This window comes from Lates calcarifer, linkage group LG2 (assembly GCF_001640805.2).
Source record: "Lates calcarifer isolate ASB-BC8 linkage group LG2, TLL_Latcal_v3, whole genome shotgun sequence".
NCBI classification, from domain to species: Eukaryota; Metazoa; Chordata; class Actinopteri; family Centropomidae; genus Lates; species Lates calcarifer.
The window spans coordinates 27,969,443-27,982,800 of NC_066834.1; the positions used below are offsets into that span (position 1 = coordinate 27,969,443).

Below are 13,358 nucleotides of genomic sequence, written 5' to 3' on the forward strand. Positions count from 1 at the left end.
AAACAAGAGCTGGTTGGGGGGTCAGGAGTCTTGCAGGCTTTTGATGGTGCCAGAGGAAAGGGTTGGAGAGGATCTGCTGTGTTGCTGTTTGTGTGTGATTCTGCATCTCTTAACTCCACACCGGCTCGTGTGCATGTGTGTGAGAGGTCGATTATTGCCCATGTAGATAAAACGCATACTGTGTGTGTGTGTGTGTGTGTGTGTCTCTCTCTTGTCGTCTTTTGGAGAAGAGGATGAGCAGAGGTCAAAAGTTACGGCACACAAGGCTGCTCTCAAAGTCATTAGAGTAATCCCTGCCCTGGGGAGCTCATGCTCATTTCCTCTGCCCAGAACTCACTGAATGAGATGTACATGCACATCCGACACGGTACAGCACACAGTAAATTCAAGACTACTCACTGCCAAATTTTTTTTTTTTTTTTTTTTACCCATTTCCTGTATTTCACCACTGTCTTAGTTACACTCTCGCTACACACTTTTTTTTTTTTTTTTGGTTACGCAAGTATGTTTGTGAGGATTTGAACAAAAGCCGATTAAGTCAAAAGCAACTTTTCATAGAAGTGTTTTAGAAGGGTTTTTTTTTTTTTTGGTATTGAAATAGTATATTATTAGTTAAAGTGTAAACATGACTTTGCTCCAAGTAGATGACTCATGTATGGCAGGTTGAAAGACACAGAAGGTGTTCATGTATGCAGCACAACTGTTACCTTAAATTGTGTAAACAGGCCAGACATGGCACTTGGCCGACGCCTGGCAGGTTTAGTTTCACGCTGCCAAACATTTTTCTTTTTTCACCCCGTGTGGCTGAACAGAAAAAGCCACTGAGTCACTGTCAACTGGAAATAAAGACGGCAAAAATAAGGCAGCCTTTGTACTACTTTAACTAATCACAGAGGTGTAATGGGGATTGTTTGGTAGCGTTTGTGGCACCCTTGATGATCACACGGAGCAGTTAATTTCATTTTTACACCCACATTATGCAAGGATTATATTTTGGGTGTTGCAAAGACGCAACAAAACAAGTCACGAGTCAGACTGAGTGTGTTAAACTGTGTCATTTTCAGTGTCAGTTGCGAGCTTATGCTTTAATTAAGGTTCAAAAAACATATGACAAGAGGAGTCAAAGCAATTCCAAATTCCAAAAGAGAAAAATCTATTCATTATTCCTCAAGTGATGTGATAAATCCAAAATAATTAAAACACAGTAAAAAAATATCTGCTTTCACCTTTTTTTCATTTGCTTGTTCCTCTACTTAAAACAAGAAGTCAGCCAAACAAAATGCGCTATAATTACGATAACGTTGTAACACTACTTCGTTGATTCTTAAAAGTTAACCTCTGCATGAAGTTTACCTCATTCTTTCCTTTCATCCTTTCCATAGTTGTTAGGGTCATAATCCAAATGTTGTTTCAAGCCCATAGCAGGGCCACCGTTGCCTCATATTTTAACAAATATTTCTCATACTTATAGAAATCATGGAAGTAATTTATTTTCAGTCTAAGCATCACATAAGGTTTGAGTTTTGTAATGTCATTTTTTCTCAGTGACAAATTATAAAACTTCTGACTATTTATGAATTTGGTTCTGAAAAGCAGTAATGCTGATAGAGGATATACTGGATATGCAGAGAGTTAACAGTAACAGTAGTCAGGTGTCTCAGCACAACCAGGTGGCGGCCACATCTGCAAATAGTCTGTCCAGATTCACAGTAGATACAGACAAAAAAACTCCTCTCACTTCACAGTGTATATGAGAGGCACAGTACAGAAACAGTCACTTCTTCAGAAATTAACGGACATCAGGGATCAGTTAAGATGCGTATTTTATCAGAGTATGTTTTGCTCTTTCTTTCTATACATTCCTTTCTTTTTTGTGGCAGAAAGTCACTACGTGCTCCAAATAGACATTAAGCGGATACGCAGTGTGTCATTAGAGAGTTGTCCTTGAAAGACTGGCTGCAGGTTATGTTGGTAATGAGGTGGTCGGGACTTGCTGGGGTAATTTTATATGTCTGTAAATGGACCCAAACCAAGAGCCTGTGACTTAAATAAATGCAACACCATCTCCCAGCAAGTCCCATTACACAAAAGGTGACAGAGGGGAAAAAAAATAAAAGAGGGATTATTGTCTTTGAAAATGGCATACAGTTTTATATCTCAAAAAAAAAAAAAAAACATATATGGCTCATATATGGCTCAAACAGTTTCTCTCAAGAAGTGGATTGCCTTTTAGGGTTTTAGTAGTAATGTAAGTTCACTTTTTCCACAGATATAAGTATTAAAGCATGCTATTCATTAAATGTAGACACACAAGAGGCCGATCCAACGACGACTTAGTCATTGATGGAAAAACAATAATCAATATTCAGCAAGAGTTTTTTTAAATTTGGAATTTTAATAGAGTGTTTTTTGTATGCCCTCTTCTTTAGCATCTTAAGTGGACTCAACTGTATAATGAGTGTTAGAGAATGACAGGAGAAGTAAAGCTAACCTTACAACATGAACTAGACATTTCCATATATTTCAGATGATAGGCACCCACGTCTACTCTCTAATATTTCTTAGTGAAGAGGCAACCTTCAACTTTCTTTTTCTTCAACACAAACTCTCGCTTTTTCAGCACAGTTAACATCTTTTTAAAATCCTCTTCAAAACCAAGATATGTCACACTGATGAAAGCTTCTATGCAGATGCAATGACTTTTTTTTTTTTTTTAAACTGCTGCGGTACAAATATCATCGTGCTGCATCACCTCTGTTTTCCTGCAGTTCTGTATACTCAGTAGAGCTGAGTTATGTGGCATTTATTTGAAAATCCAATGATTTAAAATTTCCTTCACTGCAGTGTACGGGCAAAGTATTTCCACAACTGTCATTTTCCACAGCGTTTTAAAGGGACCCTGCTTGGCATCTGTGCACAGGAGGCTAAGAGCTAAGTTAATGTTTTCACTGTGTAGCAGCTTTTACAGGGAATATGAATAACTCTATTTGGACCTGCCCTGAGCAACATGCTTACTTGTGTGTGTTTTAAAGGTTGGGTGCTTATGAGAGTGTCGCTCATGAGATAGTAGGGAGGGCAAACATTACCATCCTCCACTTTTTATTTGTCTGTGCGATAAATTCTCTCCCTTTTAGAACAATTAATTGTGTAATTTAATGAAATGAGCAGGAATAAAGGACCTTGGCAAAAACTATTTAGCCTTTTCTGTGCAACAGCACACACTGTATGCTTAGATATTTTAGTTTTGTCTCTTGTGGTTACAGTGTTTTGATGCATGGGTTCTGCCTGTAGAATCTATTTGCATGCAAATTTTTACATTTCCCTCCGCATCAAACGCTTACTATGATACATGTACTGTATTTCACCAGACAGACAAGGTGAGAGTGAATTTCGCTAGGAATGGATCTTACTTGTTTCTTTGTGATTGTTTGTGTGCGTCTGCGTGTGTGTGTGTGTATGTGTGTGAGTGTGCGTCTGACAGGGTGGCTGAGAGTGACATACAATAGAGAAGAAACAGAGGAGGGAGAGAAGAAGACACCATTGGTATTAATGTTGATATTGGTTTATCCATTCTGATGCGTTTTGTCCAATCTTATCTGCTCCTTTAGGTCATCGAGAAAATTCCTCCATCTGTGATTTCAAGCCCCATTCCTCCGTGCCCTTGGCTTCCTGAGGTAAAACACTGCTTACTTGATCTCTTTAAGCATTTCTGTGTTTTTGTTTTTCCCCTGTAATGTCAACTTCATAACAGTGAGTAAAGTCAGATTTGTAAAACACAGCCATACATTGAACATCAAGAATAATACACTATTATTACTGGTCATGTCATTCCTGTTATATTGCCACACACTGAAATTCATATTAATTATTCGTTAGACTAAACAGAGACAGGATATAGTCACTACAAATAGTACTGAGCATTTTATAGCATACTGCACATGTCTGTAAAGCTTCTGTAACAGATACTGTACATAATGTACCAAAGTGTCAATTCCTATTCAAATGCTAAAGAGCATACACCTTCTCTATATCTCTTACTCCATCACATCTCTCCCTATCTCCCAATTCCATAACTTTGCCAAATACCGTATGCGTTTCCCCACCTTATTCAAATCCACAAAGAAAAAACACACACATACACACACACGACACAGAAGTTTTCAGTTGTCCTGGATCAACAGGGCAACGAGCAGATTATAGCATTCAAATGTAAATTACATGTTCAGATTTTGTGTGAAAAAGGCAGAGAGAGAAGGCTGAGCGTCTCCGGACAACAGGAGGGAGGCAGAGTGAAGAATAAGCTTCTGGTTCTGAAATCAATTCACAGAAACAGAGAGGAACGTGGGCAAATGTATATTGCAAACCCAATTGTTCTTGTAATGGTTTCGCTGATTCTTCCATAGCAAAACCTCTGTGATGTGCTCAGTCGTGACACATAGGAATGAGAGAAGGTTCGAGCTCGTATTCATGACTGCCCACCTTGGTGGAGTAGAATATGCGTGTGTGCATGTGTGTTTGTGTGTACATGTATTTATACCCAGTGTTATTTACTTGATTGTGTCTAAGTGGGGTGTGGGATCAGTGGCTGGCCTTTCTCCAGCTCCACTTAACTTCAGGAGGGGAAGCAGGACAAAAGCCATCAGGGAAGACAAGGACAAATCATCTTTAGATGAAGTGTTTTAAGTGCTCTGATTCTCCTCCCACGTCATCACTGTGAATTAGGTGCCCTCTGCTCACTGCTAAGGGGTGTAGAATATAAACAATGCCAAGGGAACGGATGTTAAACGAATGAAAGTGGAAAACCATGAGGGTGTCTATCTTAGTCGGCCTCGTAAATCTCAGTTCCCCTTGCCATGTCGCTGCGCTGTAGTGATGTTGCGCTCTGACAGCCTGCCAGCCGAGCTCGGAAGGGGCTTGCGTGTGGCGTGGTCTGGTCGATCCCGTTCTTAGCAGTTTCAGCCATGGCAGACGTGGCAGGCTGAGCCATGTCTTTGTTTTATGCAAATCCATGCATATGAGGACGAGGGGGTGTGGGGTGGGGTGGGGTGGGGCGATGAGCAGTCTGGCCACGTAGCTCCAGGAGGACAGGCTGAGTGATGGAGACGGAGAGCCAGGTCTCGGTGTCCTTGCCTGGGGAAAGAGTGTCCTGACTCTGGCCTGGACAACGTAGACACCACCAGGACACTGTGTCACCACGGTTCTACCCCACCGCTGCTAAAGAAAAAGATTTTGCATGGCACAAATGTATTTACTCTGTGAGATGTGCGAGTTGGCGAGGAGATAAAGAGAGGTTAACGCTGTATGAGACTGCTGGTGTGTCTCACCTGCGACTGTTGTGTGTGTGTGTTTGGAAGGCAGGCACACCTCAGGGGTTCGCCATGCAAAGAGACACTGGAGTTCAGAGCCCAGCAGGGATCTGAAGCACCCAGAATATGCTGACAAAGATAAAACGCCAGGTGTGTGTATATGCACTGTAAGTGTGTGTGAGAGACGGTGAGAAAGAGAGAGGGGAGTGCAAATATAGATTGGGGAAGCAGGATGGCGTGTGTTTGTGTGTGTTTTTGAGTGCATGTGCACATGTGTGTGTGTGTGTGATCACTTAAGCACACTGTAACAGGTAGGCAAGGCCACCAACCATGTGACTGGCACATAGCGGGGTGTTTTGGGTGACGGCTGCTGAAACAGTGTCACCCACACACTGCAACTATTCATAACGATCCAGTTCCCATCTTCACAACTGCCCCCTTCTATCAACATAGTTCATCTTGTAGAGTAAATTGAATGTTTTCAAAACACTTTTGCGCGTCCATCCTCTCACACGCTACACTTCTCAGAGCTGCATGCTAACAGTAACGGTTTGTCGGAGGCTCCTCTATCACACAGAGCTCTATTTCTGGGTGCCAGGATGTTGGTCTCAGTCATTGAGGGCAGATGAAATCGATCCAGATTGACCTGTCATGTGGAGGAGAAAATGAATGAGATAGAGGAGGGGTGTAGAGGCTGGAGAGAGAAGGGGGGGTGGTGGGGTGGCAGAGCAGAAGTACAAAAACAACCTCCTGCTCCATATGGGTCAAAAGTCAAGGGATGATTTATTCAAGACTGGGTGTTATCCCTCCTCCTCCTCCTCCTCCTCCTCCTCGCCCTCTCCGCTCCACCTGCCTCTCGGAAAGGAGTGAGAAACTGGAGACTGCTCAGGAGGAGCTGACTATATTTATCCTTGGTGACCAAAGACACTGTGGTCTAACTTTAAAGTTAAAAATACTGATATCCATGTACAGTGAGATGGGTGCAGTTTGCGTCACTACGAGGTACCAAGCACCAGTTTCTCAGCTTGGACTGACTCAGACAGAGGCCAGAGTGCAAACCAGCTTTATGCTTGTTTGTATATACCAGACTGTATATACTTAGTGGTAGCCACATTCATTGGAGTTACTCTACATTTTTCCTACAGGGTACGTACTACAAATGATTACACTCAAATATGTATGCATAAACATAAAACCTAAACAAGAAACTAAACTTTTACACCTGATTGTGAGGATGATACTTTCCAGAGAAAGAAAAGGAAAACGAAAGCAAGAAAGAAAGCAAACAAGAAAGAAAGAAAAAAGATTTATGGCTGCATTTGTATGTGAAGTGGTACTAGATTTAGCCCAGTGTGTTTGGGCAGAGCTCCACTTTGCTAATTATTTTCCTGTGGCAGAGTTCTCAGCATGGCACTCCTCTCCCGCTCTGAGAAGAGAGGCTCAGCGGTAAGTGCTTAGTCAGCCCTACTCTGGGTGTGAGATACTGTTGGGTCTCTGGTGGACTGTCGGGGAGGCGGAGCAGCATGGGACCAAGTCATTGCAAGGGCGAAGGCTTTTGGGAGAGGGCAGGCCCATCATCACCCATCAGTGAAAGGAAGGGGTGTAAAATACTGCTGTTGGGGACAGTGAATAAGAGCTCTGTATTGTATCTGCCTCAGTCCTCATCATCACGAGGCAGCATTACTGTTAGAGCTGGTAGTTTGCTGATTGTGGAGACCAGATGCCACTTGCAGAGGTCTAAAGAACCCAGTCATTATGGCCATAGATGTTATTAAAGTCTACAAAGCCACTCGTTAGCAATTAGCAAAGACTTAAAGACATATAAACACATCATTGTTTGTTTCTGTACTGCCTTGATTTCTGTGCCAATCCCTCAGTCATTCAGTCCAGAGGAAACTGCCTCTGTTTCTCTCCTCCCTCTCTATTTATATTCCAATGTCAAACTTGTCTTTCTTTCTATCTCTACCCCTGTTTTTAGAGTGACACAGCTCCTCCTCCTCTGTCTGCTCTGCTATCCTCCAAATGACTCTCCTCCTTCTCCTCACAAACAAACTTAGCCTCCTTCCCCTCGCCTCTGTTCCCGACGTCACTTTCCCTCCCCCCCTTCCTCCCTCCCTCCCCCCGACTCATACTGCACCTGCTTCTCTCCCGCTCTCTCTGCTCCCTCTCCAAACGTCACTTTTCCCCTCCTCGCCTCCTCCACTCCTATTCTCCCCCTCGTTAGCTTGATGAATGGCTTCACTGCAGGGAAAGTGCTGATTTTCATCCCTCTGTCTGATTTCTGCTGGCTGTTATTAATTTCAAACACTCAGAGAAAAGCAAGTGAGTCAATAAATAAGGAAATGAACACACTTCATCCTGCCATACAGCAACTCTCACAGTCATTCACCCGGGGTGCAGGTCCTCTGTGGAGGCCAGGCCTGCATTTACACTGATAGAGTTCAGCTCCACTCTTTAGTCACAACATGTCTCAGTATTTTATTTATTTTTTTTACAGCACGAGTAAAAGACGTCCAGCATCACACTGCATCGTATCAAATGTTTCAGGAGCATTTTCAGTATCTAGCTTCGCTCAGACAAACAGGACCAGAGGGAGACAGAACAGTACAAAGTAAATAGCTCTGGAGAGACCTGCAGCGTCCTTTCTCATCTTTCATCTTTCACACTAGTGCACCATTTAAGAAATGTATACAGAGAGTGACAATAGGAAGGGAGATAGAGAAGACATGGGGTGAAAGAGAGGCGATGAGAAGCAGCAGCCTAACAGAGTTATGGCTACACATTAAACGATGCTGTCCACACAGGGTGGCTGGTACTCTATGTCTAAGTGCACATTACTTACATTCCAGGCTTAATGCATTGCACTTGCACGTTAACATCAAACACAAATAGCCTTTGAGACAATACCATTTTCTCTTCTTTCTTTTTTTTTGCCGTCAGACAGGAACATTTGCACCAAAAGTTGTTATTCTCTATTTTATGTATTTAATTAAAATGAGTTAGGAATCTGGTATCACCATAATGCATGCACAGACACACAAATTAAAGCCTGAAATATCATCACACTGTTTACGAAGTGTTAAGACAAACAATCTGGTGGAGTATCCTATTAATACATGTCTGAGACACACACGCACTACAAGGCTTATGTTTCCCTTGGTTCCAACAATTAAAACAATATTTGGTATCATATTAATATACATACAGATTTTATTAAGACATACACTTCCTTAATTTGCCGGTGTATTGCCGACATCTCACTCATTTACTGATTTCAGCTTCACAGGATTCTCCCACTGAATCAGTGTACAACACAAATGTGTTACTGTGATGAAATTGAATATTTCACTGTATAATAGAGAAGGTATTTTGTTCTTCAAAGTAAAAGGATTGCCCTTTGACCTTTAAATTAGAAAATGACTGGAACTTTAGTTTATACAGACAAGAGGGAATAACTTCATAGAGAGAAGCATGTAGGACCCAGCGTAAGTGCTGCACTGTGCTTTATTTCAGTATCTCAGCCATTATTTGTGCCAACTGCTGTTGTTTGACAACTTTGGCAGTCAGTGGATTCCCAGAGGGTCTGTTGCAGTCTCTGTGGACTAAATATACAGTATGTGAGAATAAATATTGATAGAGAAGAAAGATAAAAAACAAAGTTATAGCTCTATTGAGTTTTTTCCTTTTCCAGACATTGTGAAAGACACTGTGTCAGTTACAGAGAAAAATTAAAATCTATCACTGATACAACATGTACACTGCTGAAATTTTAATCTATAAATAAATAAAGTATCCTGAAGGCTGAATGTCAAGGCACCTAAACATTTGCTTTATGGTGTGGTAGCATATGTATAGAGGATGGAGTGAGGAGAGGAAAGGAGAGGAGAGGAGAGGAGAGAAGCCTGTATTAGTAGCTGCAGGGGTAGTGGAGCCTGTATGTCTGCTTCATGGCTCCATGAGCGCAGACATAACTATTGTGTTTACAAGGCTGAGTTGCTCTTACTGTTAAATTATTGGGGTGGGGGCGCGTTAAAGGAGGAGGAACAGAGGGAAGGGGTGGGGGGGGGAGTAAATATTTGTCCCTCTCTCTCATAGTTCTGGTTAACCAGGCTGAAGAATGCTTTTTGCGTTCTATAATTACAGAGTTTGGGTAGTGTCACCCTTGGAGAGCACAAGGCCTCAGAGACCTGACAGAGAAGAGTTTTCTGTAGACACAATGTAGTGACTGGGCCTTAAAGCATGGATGCTGGGGAGCAGCACACTTCTGCATGTCACCACTCTGTACTGTCATGAAGACACGACAAGCCAGACCATCTTTTTTTGGTGGGGAAGGGTGTGAGACCCCTGGGAAAGAATGTTGTGGGAGAGACAGAAACAGAAATCAAGATAGACCCACAGTTCTGGTTGACTCGCTCTTTCTCCAAACCAAGGAAACTATGTTTCCCCCCTCACACACACACACTTCTACAGCCTCCCTATTGAAACTACACAACATCTTCAATGGTCTGCAGTGCTCTTACTTTTTTTTTTCTTCTTCCTCATTTTTCTTCTACACGACCTGGCCATTAAAGGAGAGCGATGAGTTCACAGCTGATAGTCTCTGGTTGCGAGGAGCGGAGAGCAGTGTAGGATGACATTATCGGAAGTGGCTGCATATAGATATTTAAAAAAAAAAAAAAAGCTATGGTGCGCTTTTCTCAGTATAAACTTCTGTCTGCTTGGATTACACTAATGACCCCTGACAAACCATAATAAGACACATGCATCTCTATGGATACAAGCCATGACCAAAAGAATGGCTGTTTAACATTCTGTAGTATAAGACTCTTGTTAACAAAAACTAAAACATCGTTAGTTTCCTGTTGTGTCCTTAAACCAATAGGTCATGGTTTAAAAAAAAGAAAAAGTAAAAAAGTAAGGATACAAGCAAATGCATTCTCAATATACAACCCAGTATGCCACAACTGCCATTAGTGAGAAGGATGTGAAAGGAGCGTGATGGAGAGGGACAAAGCTTTCTCTCCGTCCCTGCGGCTGAAGTGGAATAGTTGTGGTGACGGGTTTTGACAGCTGAGGGAGCGAGGGAGCAAGAGGGGAGTATCACTCCAAAATCCCCAGGAAACAGAGAGGAGGGAAGAGTAATTTAGGATGAACTGCCTGCTATACACACACTCTCAGGCCGTCTGTTTTTGTTGTCTCTCTCACTTTTAGACACATACACACAATCGCATGTGAATGAGTCACTTTCCCTCTAACACACACTCACACTTTGGGGTGGGTAGACGTTTATTGTAGGAATTCTTTCTAGTTTTTCTAAACTCTCCAGTCACTACATTATCATAATGATTCAGCCAAGTATACAACTGGCTCCTTGGCCAGATCCCCTGGGTCAAAATTAGACATACATCAAACACATATGTCATACCAGAATTAGATGCACACAGGACCAGCACACTGACTCTCATTTCCTTCCCCCGTCTCTTGATAGTATCCCTAATAGACCTCTCTCCCAGTGGCACACTGCTGTTGCAACATTCACCTACTATTGCCTTAATGAGATGTCTGTGCTGTTGTGTGTGTGTGTGTGTCACTATGAGTGTGTGTGTATGCTTCTGTGTGCGCCTGAGAAAGAAAGATGTTAGCGATCCTTGTGGCCCTGTTTATCTCCACCCTTGTGTTGGAGTATAGAGGGAGGTCAGAGGCAGGGCTGCCTGTATCCATCTCCATTCCCACGGCTGCTGTCTCACAGGCACAGTGGTCACAGGAGGATGAAAAGACTATGGATTTTTTCTCCTCCTCCCTACACTCACCAGAGCAGGAAGATTAGACAGAAGATGAGCACAGCCTGGCCCATTCAAAGCAGCTTTAAGCCCAACACTGGAGGCATCTGACCTGAGTTCTCTGGTTCACGGAGCACAAGTGCACACAAGACACATGCACACACACAGACACACACATACACAAATTGACTAAGACAGGATTTCTTGGTCCACTTTTCTGGTTCAAAGCCTGGTCATATAGGGCCTGGGTGTTAAACACTGACCCTATGAGCTCTCTTTTTTAACACGCTCCACACACACACAGGTACACACACACACACACACACATACAAAACACTGACAAAAATAAGCAGTCACACTCCCTTCTCAACAGCCACAGATGGGGGGTTGACGGGTGCATGTGTTTGAAAAGATATTTTGGAGAAAACTTGATAGACAATGAGGTGAAGTGAGTCAGGAGGGAAGAGGAACCATATGGGGAAGGATAGTGAGAGACAAAGAAACTGATGCAGGCAAAGAGAAACGAGGAGATAAAATTCAAAGCTCTGCTGCTCTCACTGGCAATTAAAATAATTTCAGTATAATTTGAGAAAGGCCTGAGCCGTCTTATCAATTTCCAGATAAGTCTCCTCCTCCTCCTTCTCCTCCTCCTCCTCCTCCTCCTCAACCGGAATGCGTGAGAGGCCCCCGTGACTGAAAACTGACACAGTGTACACTGATAGCTGCTACCATATGGCCGCCTCCTCTCCACTCAATTCCTGTCACTTGCAACTCTTCCTCCTGCATAAGCAGTTACAGTTGCACTAACACACACGCACTCACACACATGAACATGAACGCGCAGGTGGGCCAACAGGGAGTACCAAGACTCTGAAAGGGCAGCAGCCACATCTGAAAGTGAGCACCGGCTCAACTGTGAGCTTGTCATGTTTCTTGTGCGTTTCCCTGTCTATTCTGGGGAAAATGTGTGCATGTAGTTTTTTTCATAGAGCGTAGAATGCATTTTCAAAAACCATGTATGTTTGGGTTTACAGGTGTCGTCTCTCTCCATTTCTCACCTCAACCGAGAAGTAATCGTTAAGCGTTTGGCTTCCTAATTGAAACTAGGGATGGAAATTTTGATTAAAATACACTAAGAAGAAGAAACAGAGAGGAGAGTGAGCGCACACTTGAGAAAGTGTGGGCGAGCGGCGAAGCAAAACCAAACAAGGACCGAAACCTAATGTTATGTAGTCTCTATTTACGGGGGTTACTTGCTAAACTAAAAATAGCTGCAGGTAAAGCTCACGACATTCAGGTAGCAGGCAGCATGCAATGGCAAACACTGCTAAAGTGTAAATGGTCACAGTTACACAATAGGTGAAGCTACCTGCAGATATTTAAACATGTTTGATACGGACGGATTGATCAAGTCATGGTTGTGTTGCTTGGGAACAGCGGGGGCGGATGGGGCTGCAAAACGGCACTGTCAAATGTGTATCTTGACAATTTAACTTGAGCCTGTGTCGAACCTGACTTGAGTCATCCTTGTTTGTTAACGTGTGCCTCCATTAACAAGAAAAGTCTTAAGGTAGCAAGCAGATAAGGATTTCAACATGGTAGTGCACAGACAACATTGTAGTGCACAGACGGATAACCTGAGTATCCCCACTGAGATACATGAAGCTCATTTGAGACAACTGCTCAGTTCCTCATGTATGGTGTGTAGTAGAATTGTGGTCAAACTGTTGACACTGTTCTTGGTAGCTGATGCGATGTGACAACTGACTACACGCTTTCTGCTGCATAAACAATTGTGGCAGGAAATGGTCAGCGGCAGTTATGGATGAGTGTGTATGTGTGTGTTGGGTAATGAGACAGTGTGTCAGGTAACCTGGCTTCTGAGCGTTGTGTCATGTGTGAACCAGTGGCCTGCTGCTGTTATTAACACATGGCTCAAAAGTACCACCGTTAGAAGTGTGATTGTCTGTGAGATGGAAGAAGTGTAGGAAAAAAAAGTGAGAAAATAGAGAACTAGCTCTTTCTGTCTGATGAGATTAAATTAGGTGTCCGTTGTTAAAAACCAACCTGGGTTGGGATGAAAACCTGTAACCATAAATGGACCACATGGAAAATCTAGCACTATGCACTAGGCTGAGTATCTTGTTTACCTGTAGTGTGCAATGGAAAGTTTTCTTGTGCATGCTCAGAGTTAAGTGGCAAGGTAGCAGCATGTCTGCGTCATTTGGGAGGTTTGCCGGTTGTTGTCATGGACAGAGGGCCACGTTTCAGT

At 42.9% G+C, this 13,358-nt stretch overlaps 1 protein-coding gene across 2 annotated transcripts in view; it reads left to right on the forward strand.

The window, feature by feature from the left end:
- Window positions 1–13,358, forward strand: part of mafa (v-maf avian musculoaponeurotic fibrosarcoma oncogene homolog a (paralog a)) — a 78,955-nt gene that overhangs the window by 6,230 nt on the left and 59,367 nt on the right. For both annotated transcript variants that reach the window (XM_018667993.2, XM_018667994.2), the window contains exon 2: window positions 3,609–3,674. In XM_018667993.2, coding sequence (XP_018523509.1) covers window positions 3,609–3,636 — 28 coding nt within the window. In that variant the 3' untranslated portion in view covers window positions 3,637–3,674. The remainder of the gene's footprint in view (window positions 1–3,608; window positions 3,675–13,358) is intronic.